A 20,161-nucleotide genomic window follows, 5' to 3' on the forward strand; every position below is an offset into this window, starting at 1 on the left:
CATAACAGTAGCAAAATCACAGTTATGAAGTAGCAACGAAAATAATGTTATGGTTGGGTGTCACTGCAACATGAGGAACTGTATTAAAGGGTCACGGCATTAGGAAGGTTGAGAACCACTGGGATAGAGCATTGGCCTGAGGACTGAAGGGTCCCCGGTTTGATTCAGGTCAAGGGCATGTACCTTGGCTGCGGGCACATCCCCAGTAGGGGGTGTGCAGGAAGCAGCTGATCGATGTTTCTCTCTCATCGATGTTTCTAATTCTCTATCCCTCTCCCTTTCTCTCTGTAAAAAATCAATAGAATATATTTTTTAAAAAAAAGAAAGAAAGAAATGCAGGTGAGTGTCCTGTTGTCAGTAATGACTGCAACAAGGAGCTCTCGTACCTCAGGTTCAGCAATTGTAGGAGAAGCACACAGACCAGCGTCCATGGGGGAGAGATGGTTTCAGTTAGAGCAGGAAGGGAAAGGAGCCTTTGGAAGGAGGTTGATGACATGGGGGACTTTGCTGCTGATGGATGTGAATTCCAGAGCCCAGTGGACATGTTTCGTGAGCTGGGTAGAAGGCGTGATGTTGGGGTGCCGATGGTGTGGGTGAGGCTGTGAGTGTGGTGAGGGATAGATGTCCAGGACTCTCCACTGGTCACTGGGGGAGGAGGCCAGGTGCTCTGGGAGACACAGTCTTCCTATGAGAGCCGGACCGTTCAGTGGAGGGGAGGACCCAGGGGGCAGGAGGTATGATTCCCAATGCGAGAGACTCGATCTTGCCCTCTGGCGGGAGGAGGGCAGTCTTACTCTGAGCGCACAGGGCTCTCTTTGGCCTCTCCTTGAAGAGCAGTCACCTGAGCCAAGGGGCTCGGGAGCCAGAGGACTCTGCATCCCACGCACTCGCAGACTCTCCTTTCCATCACGAGCCAGCACCCCACCCAGATGTCCTGCGCAGTGTTCACGATCACCACTTACCCATCCAGCTGATCACTGTATCTCTAGCTTCTAAACACACCCACTGGCCTGTAATAGATGTTCCCTTAAATACTTGCCCAGGAGAATGGGAGGGTGACTGGGTGGAGCAATCCACGTGCCAGGCACTGTGGTAAGCCCTTCCCATGGGTTTTCTCCTTCAGCCCTCACAACAACCCAACGAGATCGGCACAGGGGTTACCCAAGTCCCATCTGAGGAGCCTGAAGCGTAGAGAAAGGGCAGGAGCTTGTCCAAGGTCACACGGCGAGGGCATTTGAAACTAGATCTACCTCGCTCCATCACTGGTCTTCTACGTCACCACATGGGGGGTTAACAACTGACCAAGTGTGGGAGGGCATCTTCTTCCTCCAACCCATGCAAAGAAGCTCTGGGTCTGACCAGGAGACCTTCACGGGCTCCTGCCTCCCTCTCCTGTTGGATTCACACCTACCCATCCGTGTCATTTTGCTCTCTTTCCAGCATCCCCTATTGCTTCCCACCCACGGTGATTTCAGAAGCCCTTGTTTTTGTTTCCACCATAGATGTGAAAAGCTGGCTTGTGATGTTTGGATTTCAGCTCAGCAACATCATTCCTGGCTTCCCAAGAGCCAAAATGTATTTCGTGCCTCCTCCCTATGAACTGTCAGAGAGCCAAGCAAGTGAGAATGGACAGGTAAGCGGGGGTTCCTGCCAAGAACATGAAGGACTGTCACCATTCCCTTTTGCAAACAGGAGCCAAGGGCACGTGGGCAGAGGGGGAAACACCGGAGCTGGGTATAAAAGATGCATGAACCGCTGTGGCTTCCAAGGAAAGCCAGCGTCGATGCTGTCACCTGTCTGGCGCAGCACACATTTCTTCAGAACCTCGGTTACGACCTTAATTGTGGTATCATGGGCTGTTCAGTATATACCCTTGAGTGGCTCTTTGATTAACAACAGCACAGAGAAATCTAGCAGCAACCTACCATCTGCACTGCCTGTAAAACCATAAACCTTTCGGCTTTTATGGGGCTTCATAAAATGATGCTTTGCCGTTTCTGTCCCATTAAAGCATATTTTTATGCCCCGCATAAAACGTCAGGGTTTTATGGCCCACACGTATACAGATTGAGTTTTCAGTACATAATCCGTCCTTAGTTCTCTCGGTGATGACCAAGGGTGGTCATTTTCCACGTGGGTACAGCTCCGAGCTCTGCCACAAGGGGACAGGCGGGATGGGCGGCACGTCCCGTAGCCCCCGCCACGGAACCGGCGCTCAGCACCATAAAGGCCTGAGAGGTCCCAGCTGCGCTGGAGAACGGTCCAGACTGTGTAACGAGAGCGACGAGGAGGAGCCGCTGGGTAATTGAGAACAGCCTTCTCTCCGTCCGGCCCCTCGGGGACCACTCAGCGGATGAATAGCCATCATTTCTCTCATTTCTCTAAGTGCCATTACCTCCCCAACACAGCCTCTTCCATTATCCCAGCCTGTCCCCCAACCACCAATGGAGACAAGCTGTAATTTGTGAGGGGAGAACAGAAGGCTAAGGCGATAACGGTGATTTCCTCCCTCCGCGGAGAAAGGGCGAAAATCCAAGGCAAATGACTCAGAGCCCGGGGACCATCCCTCTGGCCCACGAAGCCAGGTGCACCTCAGACATGAATATGCTACAAACCACCCAGGGTGTCTGTCTGGTTAGAAGAGGGCTCCTGAATGAGGTCTGAGATTTCTGTTTTTTTTCTACCAGGGCGGGCCCAGGGGTTCCCCCGCTCCCAGCCATACTTTGAGTAGCAAGGTCTTAACCCAAGGAAGTTCATGAATATCCAGGGCATTGGCCTCAAAACAATCTAGGTCACGGCAGCCAGGTTCCCAGCTGCTCAAACATACACCCCACCCTTCAGGCCAGGATACGCCTGGGTGTGAAGTGGGCAAGGCAGCTGCCGAGCCATCGGAATGCGGAATGCGGCGACTCTCTTCCTCCTCGAAGGGACAGACCAGGCGAGTGGGGAGGCCTGGGCGCGGGTGCCAGCGAGGTGGCAAACCCCCATACCGTAGTTTTAGTTAGGGGCACAGTTCCAGCGGACAGGCCACACCACCAGAGCCCTGGAAACCGCCAGCCTGTCCCAGTCTCAAAAGGTAAGCCGAGCCCAGCCGGTGTGGCTCAGTGGTTGAGCTTCGTCCTCTGCACCAGAAGGTCACCTGCTTGATTCCTGCCCAGGGTACATACCCTGGTTGTGGGCTCGATCCCCAATAGGGCGCGTGCAGGAGGCAGCCGATCGATGTTGGTGTTTCTATCTCTCTCCCTCTCCCTGCCTCTCTCTGAAATCAATAAAAACATGTTTTAAAAACAGCCAGTGCATGTCATCAAAGACACAAGCCTTTGCAGGGAGGCCGAGCTCTTCCCTTTCTGTAACAAGCTTCCCAGCCTGTGCCCACGGTCTCAGCTCTCGTGTTTTCTTACGCCCGCAGCTCATCACAGGGGTCCAGCAGACGACAGAGAGGCACAACCAGGCCTTCCTGGCCCTGGAAGGGCAGGTCATTTCTAAGAAGCTGCACGCCAACATCCGCGAGAAAGCCGGCCACTGGTTTGCCACCACCACGCCCATCATCGGCAAAGGCATCCTGTTCGCCATCAAAGAAGGGCGGGTGAGCACGGGCGTGTCCAGCATCGCCAGCGAGGACAGCCGCAAGGTGGCCTCCGTGCTGAACAACGCCTACTACCTGGACAAAATGCACTACAGCATCGAGGGCAAGGACACCCACTACTTTGTGAAGATCGGCGCGGCCGACGGCGACCTGGTCACGCTGGGCACCACCATCGGCCGCAAGGTGCTGGAGAGCGGGGTGAACGTGACCGTGTCGCAGCCCACGCTGCTGGTCAACGGCAGGACTCGAAGGTTCACCAACGTCGAGTTCCAGTACAACACGCTGCTGCTCAGCATCCGCTACGGCCTCACCCCTGACACCCTGGACGAAGAGAAGGCCCGCGTGCTGGACCAGGCCCGACAGAGGGCCCTGGGCACCGCCTGGGCCAAGGAGCAGCAGAGGGCCAGGGACGGGCGCGAGGGGAGCCGCCTGTGGACTGAGGGCGAGCGGCAGCAGCTCCTGAGCGCGGGCCGCGTGCAGGGGTACGAGGGCTACTACGTGCTTCCCGTGGAGCAGTACCCAGAGCTCGCAGACTGTAGCAGCAACATCCAGTTCTTAAGACAGAACGAGATGGGAAAGAGGTAACACAATCGCCGGCTGCCATCCTGTGTCTGGATGGCTCCGCGGGAGTAACTGTCCTCTCCTCTCCTAAGGAGATGAAGACCTAACAGGGGCACTGAGGCCGGGCTGCCTTGGGGACCAGTGGCAAGCAAGCTCACATTTTTTGAGTTCCAATGCTACTGACAAAGTGAGACGTCCCTCCTCCCAAAGCAGACTAAAGCCCGGCTGACCATTCCGAGAGAATAACAAGAACAAAAACAACAACAACACACAAAGCAAATGAATGAATGAACGAATGAACGAACGCACACACACCATGTTCCAAGTTCCCCTAACATACGACCCACTTGTTCTGGGTCTACACAGGAAAGAGACGCAAAATGTCCAAAAGGAACAAAAGAGAACACACACACACACACACACACACACGCAAATAAAACGAAAAGCAAAACAAACACACGACTGAAAAACAAAGAGATGAAGGCGAGCAGGCCTCCTGTGCTATTACCTCACTGACTCGCAGGTGAGCGACGCAGAGACTCCCCTGGGACGGCAACCCCGGACCCGGCCCAACCAGCTGAGGAGACCCAATCAGACTGCTTGATGGACAAACTACTACCGACGTTTTTTTTCGTTTCAATACAGGTGCATTTAAAACATGACTTGGGGGAGGGGGGGCGATTTGTGCGTAGCGACTGGGGAGGGGGGCGTACACGTGAAAGAGTGAGCACTGGACATACTTTTTAAAGAAAAATTTAAAGGAAAAAAAAAAAAACACGAGGTGGGGGGGAGCAGGAAAAGGAAATTCCTATCCAACGTCAAAGCGAAATAATACCGTTCAGCACTTAACTCTCGGGTCCCGACACCGTGGGGCCTGAGCTCACCTATGGGAGCGCAGAGTGTACCTTCCATTCAGAACGGCGGCTCTCGTCCCCGCAGGGGGATTTCATACTCTTTTGTCTTTGAAGACTCCATTGTGGACAGTAATCCGCAGTCACAGGGTGTAGTCCGTCTAGATTCCGTAGTTCGTGGGTTATCAGTTGCAGTAGAGGTGTGGCATCGTGACACTCTTGCTAACGGGCACCACTTCCGATCACCCTGTACATACCTTAGCCTCGAGGCACAATCACTGTTTCCGGTTTAAAAATTCTTAGTGTGTTTGTTTGGTCCAGAAACTGAGACAATCACATGACAGTCACCACGAGGAGAGAAAACAAAACAAAGAAAAAAATTCAAAAAAAAAAAAAAGAAAACCCATCAAAAAAAAAAAACAAACAAAAAGAGTTTAAAAAAAAAAAAACACAAAAAAATGTCTAATAAGAACTTTGGTACAGGAACTTTTTTGTAATATACATGTATGAATTGTTCATCGAGTTTTTATATTAATTTTAATTTGCTGCTAAGCAAAGACTAGGGACAGGCAAAGATAATTTATGGCAAAGTGTTTAAATGGTTTATACATAAATAAAGTCTCTAAAACTCCTGTGGACACTGGTCTTCTGTGGAAATGCTTTGAGGGGAGGGCACGGTGCAAGTCGCTGGAGAAAGGGGGATGGATGCGCTGGTATGTTGAAGTTTTGGAGGAGTTTTTGCTGGCGGTCTCTCAGGGCCCCCAGGCTGCTCTCCATTCTAGACTGGTCTCTCCTTACACCTGCAGCCCCCTCTCTCATGACACAGGTGGGCAAGAGCGTCTGGGCTGGGGCCCACGGGCAGTGAGGACCCTCAGGCCCACCCTGGCTAAATGGGTCCCTGCAGGCCTCCCGGGAAGTCAGGGTTCTCCCTGCTAGTTCTGGGAAGTGTCGGCAGGAAATTGACCACAAACACCTTCACATTTTGGGAGACGTGCGTGTGTTTGTATAGTTGTGTGTGTGGAGTGTGTGTATGTCAAGCATGTCAAACTCGCAGCCCACGGGCCGCATGCCTCATTTATTTGGCCAGTGTTAGCCTTTGAGTTTGACATGCTTGGTGTATGTGTTTGTATTTTCTTCCAGATTAGGTCAATTTACTTCAAAATGGGCACACCTAGGACAACCCAAGTAAAAAGAGGACTTAGAATTCAGATGAATTTTTGTGCACCAATCCTAGTTAGAATATTATCATTCATAGCTAATATTTATAGATGCCGAGAGCAGTGCTAAGTGCCCTGCACACAATACTTTCACTTAATCCTCACCTTTTGTTCACTCATCATCACACTGAGAGCTGGCCACGTGCCAGGGCCTGTGCTCAGTTGTGGGGATAAATGAGGTGAATAGACATAAACAGAGGTCCTCACCTCGTGCAACTCATGGTCAGGGCTGCAGGGAGACAATCGTGGAGAAAATGACAGGGGTGTTGGTGCCAAAAGAGATAGACTGATAAAGCTGTGACTGCACATAAGTGGGGATGTGCGCTAGACTGGCAGTGTCACAGAAGTTGCTGAGGTCTGAACGTGAAGTAGGAGGTAACCAGGGGGAGAGGAGGACATGCGTTCCAGACCAGGGAGCTGCATATGCAAAGGGCCTGTGGTGAGACCTCCGGCTGGGTCAGGAGATTCAATGATTGAAGGCTGCATTTTGTCAAACAAACACAAGAGGGAGCCATTTTAATTTCACAAACAAGTGCTCTGGTGCCGGGAGGACAGGCAGGGGAGAGACGTGGTCATCTGGTGAGAGGAAGGAAGAGGCTGCCAGCCACTGACCCCAGGTGAAGGCACTGTGGGTGACAGAGGAAGAAATGGGAGTGAATTGAGCGGACAGATTGCAGAGCATTCGCTGCGCAGGTGAGGGAACAGGCCAGTCCTCCCACTAGCCCAGCAGTTCTCAACCTGTGAGTCGCGACCCCTTTGGCGGTCGAATGACCCTTTCACAGGGGTCGCCTAAGACGGTCCTGCATATCAGATATTTACATGACGATTCATAACAGTAGCAACATGACGAAGTAGCAACGAAAATACTTTTATGGTTGGGTCACAACATGAGGAACTGTGTTTAAAGGGCCGGAAGGTTGAGAACCACTGCGCCTAGCTGGTAAGTGGTGGGATCAGATTGAAGCAGATTTCAAAACCTCTCCAGGGCGGTGGTCCCTCACCCCGAGCCCCTAAATCATGCTGCCTCCCGGCCATCTCGCCAGGCAGGTGTTTCCCGGGTGGAAGGAAAGGGAGAGGGAGGCTTTGCACCAGGTGTGGGCTCATGCGCCCTGGCAGCATCACCCACAGGTCACGCAGACCGGGGCCTGAACGTGTTCCAGAGACTTCCTCCTCGGAAGCACACGCAAACCCTGTACCCCAAGTGCCAAGGGTTTGGCCCATTATCCTTCAGGGAAAATAACAGGAGGCAGGAAACAGCTCCTCCATGTGCTCGGGTCCAGCCGCCTTGTTTAACCCAACGAGCACCAGGACCACGTGGACGTGAACCCACAGAACAGCCTCCGGATCGAATCCTGGTTTGGTGGAAGCTACAAGGAGCACTAACCACCGTGTCCTGTCTCCCTGGGGTACATGCAACCACAGGGCCCAGCAAGGTAGGGAGCTGACCTCAGGCAAGAAGCCAGGGGGGGCAGCCAGCTGAGCCCCAAGTCCAGGCAGGAAGACCCAGAGGGCTGGGCGCCTAGCGAGGCTGACACAGGGTCATGTCACCCGAATTTTACTAGAACCTGAAACTCTCTTCCGTGCCGACATCTCTGAGTGACCTGTGGGCGAGCCCAGGATGAAGTGACCGCTTCCAGAAGTATTTGCACACTGACATAGAATTCCGGAAGGCGGCACAGGGGACAAGACGGGGTACAGGTGCCCTGGGAAGTCGGCTCGCCTGGGAACAGGCCCGAACTCCACACTCACTGAACAGGGGGACCTGGGAAGGTCCCAGGGTATCCATTAGGCTAAGTAGCAGCAGCCGCTTTGCAAGACAAACAAACATACGTTAACAAACAAAAAACTGAACCCTCATTCATATGGGGTCCACGGTGGGCCAGCGATGGGACTTGGTTACTGCGCTCAGTCGCCCAAGGTCCTGGGCTCCTCCGGTCGGTGGCTTGGCCTTTTTCTCGGTCCACAAAGGACCGGCCTTCATCCAGGCCCTCTGGATCTTTGACGTCCTCTCCATTCTGCTGGTTGATGGGAAAAGAGGCCCAAGGTCACACGTGTGACGATTTCTAACAGGTGCACGCACACCCCTCCGCACATTCCGAGGGGCTGCACGGACCCCCCAACCCCACGGGAGACTAGAAAATGGAGTCGGACTCTGAGCCCAGGCAGGCGAGGAGACGATGCTGGTGAGGCCAAGCGGTCGGCGCACAACACAACATCCGTGAGCCTCAGCTTCCCCCTGGGAGGCCTGATAGATAGGGCTGCTGGGATGATTCAATGAAACACTGCCTATGTCATGGACACACGTAAGTACTCAAGAATTCCTGGGTTTTATTATTTCACTAGAGGCCCAGTGCACGACAATAGTGCACTTGGGGGGTGGGGACGGGGGGCGGCGGGGGAACCGCTCGGAAGATGTCCGCTTGCCGGCAGTCAGACATCCCCCGAGGGGTCCTTAGTGCTGCCGGGGAGGTGGAAGAGGCTCCCGCCACCGTCACTGCGCTCACCAGCCGTGAGCCGGGCTCAGCCAGAAGCCGGGCTTGCTCCTCCTTCGTGCTGCCATAGGAGCACACTGACCACCGGGGGGCAGCTCCCGCATTGAGCGTCTGCCCCCCTGGTGGTTGGTGCGTGGCATAGCAACCGGTCATTCTGCTGTTTGGTCAATTTGCATATTAGGGTTTTATTATATAGGATCTTTGCTCCAAGCGCAGATTTTCTAAACATGGAAACAGGCATGACCCATTCGTCATAGGGGAGGCATTTTCATCCAGGGTGTGGGGAGGGTGCGACCCCCGACCCCAGTCCAGGGGATGTGACCAGGCGCTCTCAGCGTGAGACCCTTGCTCATGGCCTCAGGACTTCTAAGAACGGGTGACTTTGGAAGGTTGGGTGTCTCAGCACCATGAAGACTGGCATCTGAGCAGGACACCTGTTGGGGACAGTCCCCAAGCACAGTGTTGTCCCAGGCACTGTCAGAATCAGGGGATACACAGGTAAATAAAACATGGTCCAAAAGCCCTCAGTCTAAAGCCGTGGTTCTCAACCTTGGCTGCACGTTAGAATCACCTGGGAATCTTTTTAAAATCCTGATTTCTGGGCCTCATCCTCCAGAAATTCTGTTTCTTTGTTACTAATGGGGTGAGGCCAGAAACAGAATTTCCGGAGGATGAGGCCCAGAAATCAGGATTTTAAAAAGATTCCCAGGTGATTCTAACGTGCAGCCAAGGTTGAGAACCACTGGTCTAAAGTATGAGACAAGCTCACAAGCCAATCAGTGGGGGGCACAGTAGGCTAAAAGCTGGCACAGAAGAGACGCATAGAGGAGAGGCCAGAGGTCTCTCCCGAGCACTGCAGCCAGGCGCTCCGGGTGGGAGACCCCTAGGTAGGCGGTGGAGAGGGCACCCCGGGCCGAGAGGGGAGTGGGTGTGGCAGGAGGGAGACGCGCAGAGCAATGGCTGTGCATGAGGTCGCTGGTTGTCTATGAGAATCACCTGGGAGCTTCCTATACTCGGCCACGACCTCCAGGTCCCAGGGCAATTAAACCAGAATTTCCACAGGTGTGGGCTGGGCACTGGCAGCCCGAGACCCCCCAGGTGACCTCCGTGTGCTGGACTGCGCCCCCGCTCCCAGGAGGCACGTGGCCTGAGACAGGCCCATCAGAGAGGACGAGGCAGGAATGAAAACCAGGCCCAGACGCTGAACATTCTCCTGCCGGCCACGCGGAGCCTAAGGTGGGGTTCTCGTCACTGCGGAGAAATCTGCCTGGTAAATCCTTCGATTAACAAAGTGGAGGGGCAGGAGGCGGGAGGCGTGGGGGGGTGGGGGGAGAGCGGGTTAGAAAGCGCAGAGCCTGGGAGACTGCCACAGCCGGAGTGCCACAGCCCGGAGGAGGGTTAGAGGACAGAGGGAGAGCTCTTCACACAGGGGCAGGTGTGGGAAGTGCGGATGGGCTTCTGGCCCCTCTCGGGGTTGGGGACAGTGTCTATACCGCGTGGAACACCCAGGGCAGGATCTGGGGGGCTCTCTCCAGGGGAAGCCTCATCGTCCCAATGTTGCTTCTTCCCCGCCGCACCTGGGAGAAAGGAGAGCTCCTTGGGAGAGGGTTAGCTGAGCCCGGCTGGCGTGGCTCTGTGGTTGGGCATTGACCTATGAACCAGGAGGTCAGGGTTCGATTCCCGATCAGGGAACATGCCTGGGTTGCAGGCTCAATCCCCAATGTGGGGCGTGCAGGAGGCAGCTGATCAATGATTCTCTCTCTCCCTCGCTCCCTTCCTCTCTGAAGTCAATAAAATCTATTTTTTTAAAAAGAAGTCTAGCTGAGTACTAGCTGGTTTGGCTCAGTGGATAGAGTGTTGGCTGGCAGACTGAAGGGTCCCAGGTTCGATTCCGGTCTAGGGCATGTACCTCAGTTGCAAGCTCAATTCCCAGTGAGGGCACATGCCCAGGTTTCGGGCTCGATCCCCAGTGTGGGCTGTGCAGGAGACAGCCAATCAATGATTTTCTCTCATCGTTGATGTTTCTATCTCTCCCTTCTCCGTTCCTCTCTGGAATCAATAAAAATATATTTTAAAAAAAGAAAAGAAAAATCTTCTCAGGTGAGGATTAACAACAACAACAAAAAAGCCTAGCTGAGGTTCACCTTCAGGGGGCCTCGGGTGGGCCTGAGTCAGGACTTTCCAACAAACTTCTGACCTACCTGCCCACGGCCAAGCCCCACTTTCTGTCCTGAGGCTCCTGGGCAGCCCAAACCCTCCCCCCGATGCCCAGAACTGGCACTCTGGGTGTGAGGCAGCCCTTGAAAAGCCGGCTCCAGCCGGGGTCTCTTCCCAGAGACTGACTTCATCTACTACAGCGGTTCTCAACCTGTGGGTCGCGACCCCTTTGGGGGTCGAACGACCCTTTCACAAGGGTCACCTAAGACCATCGGAAAGCACATATATAATTACATATTGTTTTTGTGATTAATCACTATGCTTTAATTATGTTCAATTTGTAACAATGAAAATACATTCTGCATATCAGATATTTACATGACGATTCATTACAGTAGCAAAATTACAGTTATGAAGTAGCAACGAAAATAATTTTATGGTTGGGGGTCACCACAACATGAGGAACCGTATTAAAGGGTCGCGGCATTAGGAAGGTTGAGAACCGCTTATCTACTAGTATTCCCAAAGCTCCCCTGCTTCCCAAGTCTTGGCGTCCTCTTGGTAAATGGTAAGTTTTCAGTTAGGCCACTAGGTGGCAGCCTTTCCTGTAAAAACCTGGGCGCGGCAGGCCGGTGTAGGGAAGGTGAGAGGCAGCTAAATTGGTTGAGAAGAAAGAGTCCACCAGGGGAGCCCTGGGCTCAGGGCAGGGACTCCTGAAAGAGGCCCCTGGAACTGGTTCCAGGAAGCAGATTCCAAAGAGCAGCTGCCATGGGACAGCCAGACTGGGTTCTGAGCCCGGCTCCACCATTCACTCCCTGGGTAGACTTTTCACACCTTCCTGCGCCCCTCTTTTCTCCTTTGTAAAATAGGAATAAAAACATCTACTTATAGGATTGTTTGAAAAGACTAATGAAAAGAATCTATGCAAAGTGCTTGGCAGTGCCCAGCACTTAATAAATGCATGCTACACACTCAGCTGCTGCTCAAGAACAATAGTGGGGCATCTTTGAGTTCTGGTCTTTGGTCTTTGGAGGGACAAAGGAACTTTAAATCCCAACCGCCGCCCTTTCTAACCAAGTCTGGGCCTTTACTGAACCTCGGAAGCCTCCGTTCCCTGGCCGGTGAGGTGGGTGTAATTCCACCACCTCACAGGTTGCTGTAACAAACACCCAGTCTAGTGCCTGGCACGTGGAGGTGGCTGTTGATCAGCCACTAACTATTACTAAGGGACTTCTGTGGCAAGAGCCACCTGCTCTGTTGGCTGCACAGAGAGAGATCTGAGCATGCAGATGCACACACCCTCCCTGCTCCAGGCACAAAACGCCCGCATCCCAAGTCCTGGAGCTCAAGCGGGGATGGCAAGGAGCGGGCCCAGCGCACTGTCCCTGCAAGGGAGGAAGCTGAGGAACCAGGCTCCAGCCCGGTCACCGGCCTCTGTGTGACCCCCCAGAGCTCATGGAGCACCTTCCTTCACCCCCAAGGCCTCACTGGGCTTACTGTTGGCATCTTTCTGGCTCCGGAGCTCCATTTGTGATGTGAGCCCCGCTCACGCCTCCCCAGGGGATGCCTCCCAGATGGAGACCGTCCCACCACCCGGAGCAGGGAGTTCCTGGCCCCCTGCCCACGGGAGGGCTCAGCTGAGCAAGCCCAGGCAGTGGACTGTGCCCGTGCAGTTTGGGAAGTTGCCCCCCACCTGCCCCAGGAATTCCCATGCCCCGTCTAGCACGCCAAAGGTGCACCTGTGAACCTTGCCCCTGGGGGGAGGGCGTGAAGGGGCAGCCATGTTACTTGTTAACTTGCTGATTGGACATTCGTTTCTCTTAGCCCTGGAGCTGAGCATGGGCACCGTGGAGAGAAGGGCTCCAGAGAGAAGGGCTCCTGGTCCTCATGCCCTCAGAACACCAGTGATACCAACCTCCACTCAGATGAGCCTAGAGCTTTTCCAAGCTCTCAGGTGCAAGCTCTCATGGGCAGGTGCAATCCTCGCTATTTCCCGGGGGGAGGGGGGGGTAGTGATGTTGTACCGGCCACTCTGCAGCCTGGATTTGAATGTCAGGCAAGTCTGGGTCTGAATCCACAGGGTTACATACATTTTTGAGGCTGGAATGAGATCTGGATGCAGGAAGTGCCACCTCAGACCCCAGAGGACTGAGACCAGGGAAGGGGCCCCACTTGCCCACGAGTCCCTGTCAATTCCATGCAGGAGCGTCTTCAGCCTCCCGGGCGATTTCGGTCCTGAGGCTGGACCATGGGGTGGACATCAGAGGGACCGTAGGCCGCCCGCAGCTGAGCTCCTGAAGGGACATCGGGGAGTTCTCCAGCAGGATGGACCAGAGAGAGTCTGCACCCTGGACCAGGCCAGCAATTGTGACCCAAAGTCACATCCACGTCCATCTTTCTTTTCCTGTATTTGGAATATGCTAGGCAAGTTTCGCCCCCGTCTTTTGGTTTGTTTGTTTTCTGTGCTTCCACTATTCACATGGTAAGCTCTATGGAGTACATTGGAGCTCAGGCATATGGCTCACCCAGAAAGAGACGGGTGTTTGCTGGGCTTCTCAGTTATAAAGCTGCTCCAAACCCAGTATCAGAGGTTCAGAGACAGGAAGTCAACAGAGCATCCTAAGCAATGCGGTGTCGGCCTCAGGCAGCCAGCAGCTGCTGAAGTGCAGGCGGCATTGACGGAGGTGTGTGCGCTCCGTGACAGACGCCATGCTACCTGAGATGAGTGTTGAATGAAATATCAAATACAGGCCCGGCCGGCGTGGCTCAGGGGTTGGGCGTCAACCTATGAACCAGGAGGTCACGGTTCAATTCCCGGTCAGGCCACATGCCCGGGTTGCGGGCTCAGTCCCCAGTTGGTCGCGTGCAGGAGGCAGCCGATCCATAATTCTCTCTCATCATTGATGTTTCTCTTTCTCTCTCCCTCTTCTTTCCTCTCTGAAATCCATAAAAACATTTTTTAAAAAAGGAATTATAAAATGCCTACCAGTCGTTCACCTTTGTGCCGCAGGTGAGCTCTCTCCCTCCCCTCCCTGCCTCTGCAAAGCCCCAGTGGTGACCGAGCCATTTGAAAGTAAGTTGTAGACATCAGGACACTACACTCCCAAACGCGGCAGCTTGTAGCTCCTGAGCACAAAAATGCTCTCCTCTGTAACGGTGACCCGCTGGCACCCGCGGGATGCTTAACACCGACGCGGCGATACTGCCTACAGTGCATGCGGCAGGTACGCTTCCCTGGTTGTCCCAGAATGTTCTTTGTAGCTTTTTTGTGGTTGTTGTTGTTGTAAGTAACCCAGGATCCACTCATGCACCACACACTGCCTTTGGCTCTGTAAAGAAAGACATCGAGTTCTCACGCAGAGGCTTAGAGAAGGACACTTCAGACTCAAACTGAAAGGAAAAATCTTCCCATGCAGGACCCTGGGCTGCTGCATAATCCTCATTCCTCACCACAGATGGGCGAATTATTTCTTGGAGGGGCATCTGGACTCCTAATTGTTCCAACAGATGAATGCCATCTGCTCCCTACAGGAGGGAAAGGGTTAGGAGGCAGTGTCAGGGGGTCTGTCCCCTAACACTGGCCCATGTGGGCTGTGCTGGGCCTGTTTCAGGCATCAGAGATGTGGGGACAATAAAACAACCTTGTCCTCATGGGCTAACCGTCTAGCTGGGAGGGACAACAAAACAGGGTAAAGTGGATGGAGGGACACGTAACCTGACCTTGGACAGAGAGAGAAGAAGTCACATCTTAGCTGGAAGCTGAAGAAGGAGAATTCACAAGTTGATGGAAGAGGAGGAGGGCTTTTTTTTAAAAAAAAAATGTTTTTATTGATTTGAGAGAGAGAGAAAAACATTGATGAGAGAGAAACAGGGATCAGCTGTCTCCTGCACACCCCCTACTAAGGATCAAGCTTGCAACTCAGGCATGTGCCCTGACCAGGAATCAAACTGGTGACCTCTTGGTGCATGGGACAATGCTCAACCAATTGAGCTTCATTGGACAGGAGATGAGGCATGTTCTTTTTTTTAACTGATTTTTTTTAGAGAGGAAGGGAGTGGGATAGAGAGATAGAAACATCAATAAGAAAGGAACATCATGGATCGGCTGCCTCCTGCACAGCCCCCATGGGGGACTGAGCCCGCAACCCCGGCATGTGCCCTGACCGGGAATCGAACCAGTGACCTCTTGGTTCCTGGGTCACCACTCACCTGCTGAGCCACACCGGCCGCCCACCAGGTGTGGAGGAGTGTCATTAACAGGCCAGAGGTGAGGAGAGTCAAACGTTTGCAAACCACATACACAAGCTCAACTGTGCTCTGATGGGAGGAGGCAGAAAATCGACGCTGGAAGGTGGGCCAGGGCCAGCCCCAAACTGTGCCTTAGGTCCCATGGCAAGGACTTATTCCAGCGCCAGTGAAGCGCCATTGAGGGGTGCAACAGGCGCCCCGGGGCCTGTAGAGAATGATTGCCGGGGTCCAACCCCAGCGGGTCCAGGGGTCCCCAAAGGTGTGGACGGAGTCGGCGAAGAAGGAATGACACGGAGACAGCGTTCAGTTGATCAGCAGCCTAGCCAGGATCTCCAGCCAAGTTCTGGTCTTGATCTCCAGAGAGGTTCTGCTGTTTATTGTTTTGTTACATCTGTATTTATACCAGTTGATTTTAATCCTGTCAATTTCTATTACAAAGGTTAGGGTGTTTCTTATCTCCATTCCAGGGAGTAAAGATTATGTAGCTTAAGCATGATTGTTTGTAGTGATTAACTACCCGCCTGGCACTTAGTTAAGGAGTTTCATCCCCTCCCTAACTTCAGGGAAAAATTCCTACCTGGGGAAACAACCTTTCTAGGAGAGGCATCCCCTCCCTGACTTCAGGGAAAAGTTCCTACCTGGGGAAACAACCTTTCTCGGAGAGGTGACCTTGGTTAAAACACACAGCGCTAAGGGGAGCAAACATATTAAGACCAGTATGCTATATACGCCAGGTCCCTTGAAACATATGCTGTGCAGATGTTTCTATCTTGCAGCGACTGTGTCAAGCAGGAAGGATGGACCGGCTTCCGGCAAATTCCCCCTTTTTTATTTTTTAAATGATAGCGCATGCAAATCGGTGGCCACCTCTCAGATTGGGCCCTTTAAACTCGGAAGAAGACTGGCAAGCAATGACAGTGAGCATAACTATAAACATAGTGGATGGAGCACACAAGAAGCCCCATTCCTGTATAAGGTTGCCGGCCTCTTCAGTCAAGGGATTTCAGCTGTCCTCAAGTTGTTGGTTTGATTGTCTTTGTTGGTCTGGCTAGCGGGCGGCGTCACGAGCGACGGGCTTCCTGAAGTGTCAGTGAGTTGAAGGGCTGCATCAAAGGGTCCATCAGGGCCGTGGTTGATGGTGGTGTCGGTGTCCGAGGAGGAGTAAGCTGTGCCCTCTGGATCCAGCTGATATGGAAAATGGAGGGTAGTAGAAAAAGAAGAGAAAGCAAAAGAACTACAAGGCATGGAAGTGTTTAGAAAAAAGAGGGAGAAGAAAGGGAAGAAGGCAGCATCCTGACACAGCCCTTTCCTTCAGCTTCCCCTTTCCCTGTGGTCCCAGGTAGAAATGGGAAACAAGTCCTGTTGCAGTGAGAGGGCAGCTGCTGTCAGCCAGTCTCTGTCTTTACCTGGGTCCCGATCTGAGCTGGGCATGGGAAGCAGGAAGCAGCCATGGGGACAGGAGACTTTCCTCAGAAGGGGCGAGTGTTCAAGCCCCTGCACCATTGGGGAGGGGGGTCTGTGCCCCACCTTTGTTGCACCCCAAGTTTTCTCCTACTGGCCCCCGACTGTGCCTGTCTTAGGTTGCCCCACCTTGTGGAGTCTTACCCGTCGTTGACTACCAGCCATCTCTGGGCCAAGTAGGGTGATGTGAGGTTCAGTTTTGTCTCCTTGATAGCCTATGTCCCTCTGGCCTCCATGCCCAGCAACTGCCTTTGGAATCCCTCGCCTGCTGGCGGGGCTCTGGCATTGATCATAGGGAACTCAGGTTTCTTCTCTAGAGAGGGCCCAGCTTACGCCATTGGGCCAGAGACAGATCCATGGTACCAGCCACCATGAGGCTTTAACCTCAGCATGAACAGAGAGCTCAGGCAACAGCTATGGGCAATTGGATTGTAAGAAGAGGGTCCCTCTTGGCACAAGGGTAAGAGGCACCAATACAGGACAAAGGAGAGTCCTGGAACAGGGCTTTCTCAGCCCAGGATGTCAGGCTCTTGGCACAAGACAACTCCATGTATGGGGCATATACCAAACACCCCTAGTCACGGCATAAAAGGGAGGTGCCCTTCCTGGAACAGTAGGGTAGGGAGATTCTAGAAAACGCTGTGTTCAGGAAAGAAGGAGAAAGGCCAAAGAACCAGCAAACAAGTAGTTAGATTTTTAAAAAAGGAAAAAGGAAAGGAGATGTGGGGCAAAGCTGGGACATGTGGAAAGACAAAACGGAGGCACATGTGATCCTCCCAATGGACAGATTGTTCCAGCTCAGGGCTGCACATCTGCTGCAGATGGGCACTGGTCAGGTGTGCTATGATGAGGCAGAGATGGCGGGCGGTGAGACATAAGGTCGGACTAGACGGTCTGGAATCCACACAGGTGAGTCTGCGTCCTGTGGAAATATACAAGCATATCCTCTCCCCTGGGTTAAAAGTACATCAGGTCCCTTCCAGGCTCCTGTAAGCAAGTCTCTCCATTTGACGAGGGCTTTAGGTTTAGTTAGATCAGGGTTCCAATGCCTGTACATCGGGGAATTTCCCTCAGAATCTACATTTAGTATATTAATTACAAATTGAGCATGTTGTAGAACATGATGAGGAGAGGAATATTTAAACTCATTTTCTTGTAATTTTTTAATTTGTGTTTTTAAAGTTTGGTGAGCCCTTTCTACTATTGCTTGGCCTTGAGGATTGTAGGGTATTCCTGTAGTATGTGTGATGCCGAATGTAGAGCATAAGTTTTTAAAAGCTCTAGAGGTATAGGCAGGCCCATTGTCAGTTTTAAGTGCCCTTGGTATTCCTAGGTAGGAAAAGCATTGGAATAGATGTTGACTTACATCTTTAAAGGCTTCTCCTGTACGTGCAGAAGCAAGGATAACATGAGAAAAGGTATCAATACAAACATGCACATAGCAAAGTTTGCCAAAAGATGGGACATGAGTAATATCCATCTGCCATAAGTCACAGGGTCTAAGTCCTCTTGGATTAACTCCAGTAGCAGGGCTAGGAAAATGAGTAGGACAATGGCCGCAGTCACGCACAATACTTCGAGCAGCTTCTCTAGATATGCGATAATATAGACGGAGAGCAGAAGCATTTTGATGGTGAATGGCATGAGACCGCCGGGCTTCTTCTAGAGCTGTACAAACTACTGGGCGAGTTAGTAAATCCGCCTGATAATTTCCTTCGCTTAAGGGTCCTGGTAGGCAGGAATGAGCTCTAATATGTCCAATATAGAAAGCCTTTTCTCGTTTGTGAATGCAAGTTTGTAGCTGAGTTAACAAAGAGAAAATGGCTGTTCTTCCTTGTGGGAGAGAGGCGGTCTCAATATGAGGAAATAATTTAACTATATATTGAGAGTCAGTGTACAAGTTGAAGGGAACCTGTTGCAATTGTTCAAAAGCATAAATGACTGCCAAAAGCTCTGTTCTCTGAGCTGACGTCTCTAGAGTTTGTTGAACATGGGTTATTGAGTCAATGATTGTTACTGCCCTACCATTAGAGGAACCATCTGTGAATACTAAGGAGGCAGGAGGTGATAATGGTTCTTTTGAACATTTAATAGGAAATATAAACGGATGTAGGGAGAGAAATTGCAATATAGGTGATCTTGGCAAATGATGTAAAATTTGTCCTGGGAAGTTACCTATAGCTATTTGCCACTCTTCTTCAAATTGTAATAGTGTGTCTAATTGTTCTCTTTTATAAGGTATTATTATCTCAGTAACTTCTCTTCCAAAGAGTTCGATACTGCGTCGTCTACCTTTGATAATGAGAGTGGCCACTAGGGAGGGATAGGGTGGTACAATCTTCCTAGGAGTGACAGGTAAATGTATCCATTCTAATGGTCCTTCCTGCCACAAGCATCCTGTAGGAGTATATTTAGTGGCTAGAATAATTAAGGCCCAAGATTTGGAATAATCTAGATACTGTAGTTGCTGTTTATTGATGGCCTGTTCTATTTTTGCTATAGCCTTTTCTCCTTCTACAGTTAATTGTCGGGGAGACTTAGGGTTAGAATCTCCCTTTAAAATGTCAAATAGAGGTTTTAAGTCAAGAGTGGTTATTTTTAGATATGGCCTGACCCAGTTGATATCACCTAATAGTTTCTGATAATCATTCAATGTGTTTAAATGATCTTTTCTTAATTGTAGAGGCTGATGGGTGATAGTAGAGGTATGTAATATTCTGCCTAAGTATGAAAAAGAAGGTTCAGTCTGAATCTTTTCTGGGGCTATTTTTAGACCATGTTCTTCTAAAGCAAGGATGGTCTGAGTAAGAATTTCCTGTAAAGTAGCCCGATCTTTATGAGCTAGTAAAATATCATCCATATAATGAATAAGATATAGATCTGAAAATTTCTTTCTAATAACTTGCAATGCCTGATCTACAAACTTTTGACATAATGTAGGACTATTTTTCATCCCTTGTGGGAGAACCTTCCATTGGTATCTCTGATAAGGCTGTTTAAAGTTCTCTGATGGTATGCTGAATGCGAATCTTTGACAATCAGCTGGGTGAAGAGGTATAGTGAAAAAACAATCCTGTAAGTCAATAACAACAACACAATACTCCTGTGGAATTGCCACAGGGGAGGGCAATCCAGGTTGTAAGGAGCCCATATCTTCCATGGTGGCATTTATGGCTCTTAGATCTTGCAAAAGTCTCCACTTGCCTGATTTCTTTCTTATTACAAATATGGGTGTGTTCCAGGGACTATTTGATGGCTCTATATGTCCCTCTGCTAATTGCTGATCAATTAATTGTCGGGCTGCTGATATTTTCTCAGATGTTAAGGGCCATTGCTCAACCCATACTGGTTGTGACGATTTCCAGACTATGGGATCAGCAGTCCTAAGGGCAATGGCCCCAATTACAGATCCTGTCGAGGAGTGTGAGGTATTACTTTCCTTTCCTAATCCCTTTCCTGGATTAAATCTCGTGTCTAGCATCTGTGATGTTACTCTATCACTGGGGCTATATAATACAACTCCCATTTGAGACAAGATATCTCTTCCCCATAATGTAAAGGGGAGAGTCGTAATTACATAGGGACAGA

At 51.5% G+C, this 20,161-nt stretch overlaps 1 protein-coding gene across 3 annotated transcripts in view; it reads left to right on the forward strand.

Moving 5' to 3' along the window:
• The window catches only part of TENM2 (teneurin transmembrane protein 2), a gene marked incomplete at its 5' end in the record, with an annotated part of 1,189,887 nt that extends 1,184,530 nt beyond the window's left edge, over positions 1-5,357 (forward strand). For all 3 annotated transcript variants that reach the window (XM_081092171.1, XM_081092173.1, XM_081092172.1), the window contains 2 exons: positions 1,503-1,633; positions 3,410-5,357. In XM_081092171.1, the coding sequence (XP_080948297.1) occupies positions 1,503-1,633; positions 3,410-4,171 (893 nt within the window). In that variant the 3' untranslated portion in view covers positions 4,172-5,357. The remainder of the gene's footprint in view (positions 1-1,502; positions 1,634-3,409) is intronic.
• Between the last annotated feature and the right edge of the window lie 14,804 nt (positions 5,358-20,161).

Source organism: Myotis nattereri (genome assembly GCF_964212035.1).
Source record: "Myotis nattereri genome assembly, chromosome: 5".
In the NCBI taxonomy this organism is placed as follows: domain Eukaryota; kingdom Metazoa; phylum Chordata; class Mammalia; order Chiroptera; family Vespertilionidae; genus Myotis; species Myotis nattereri.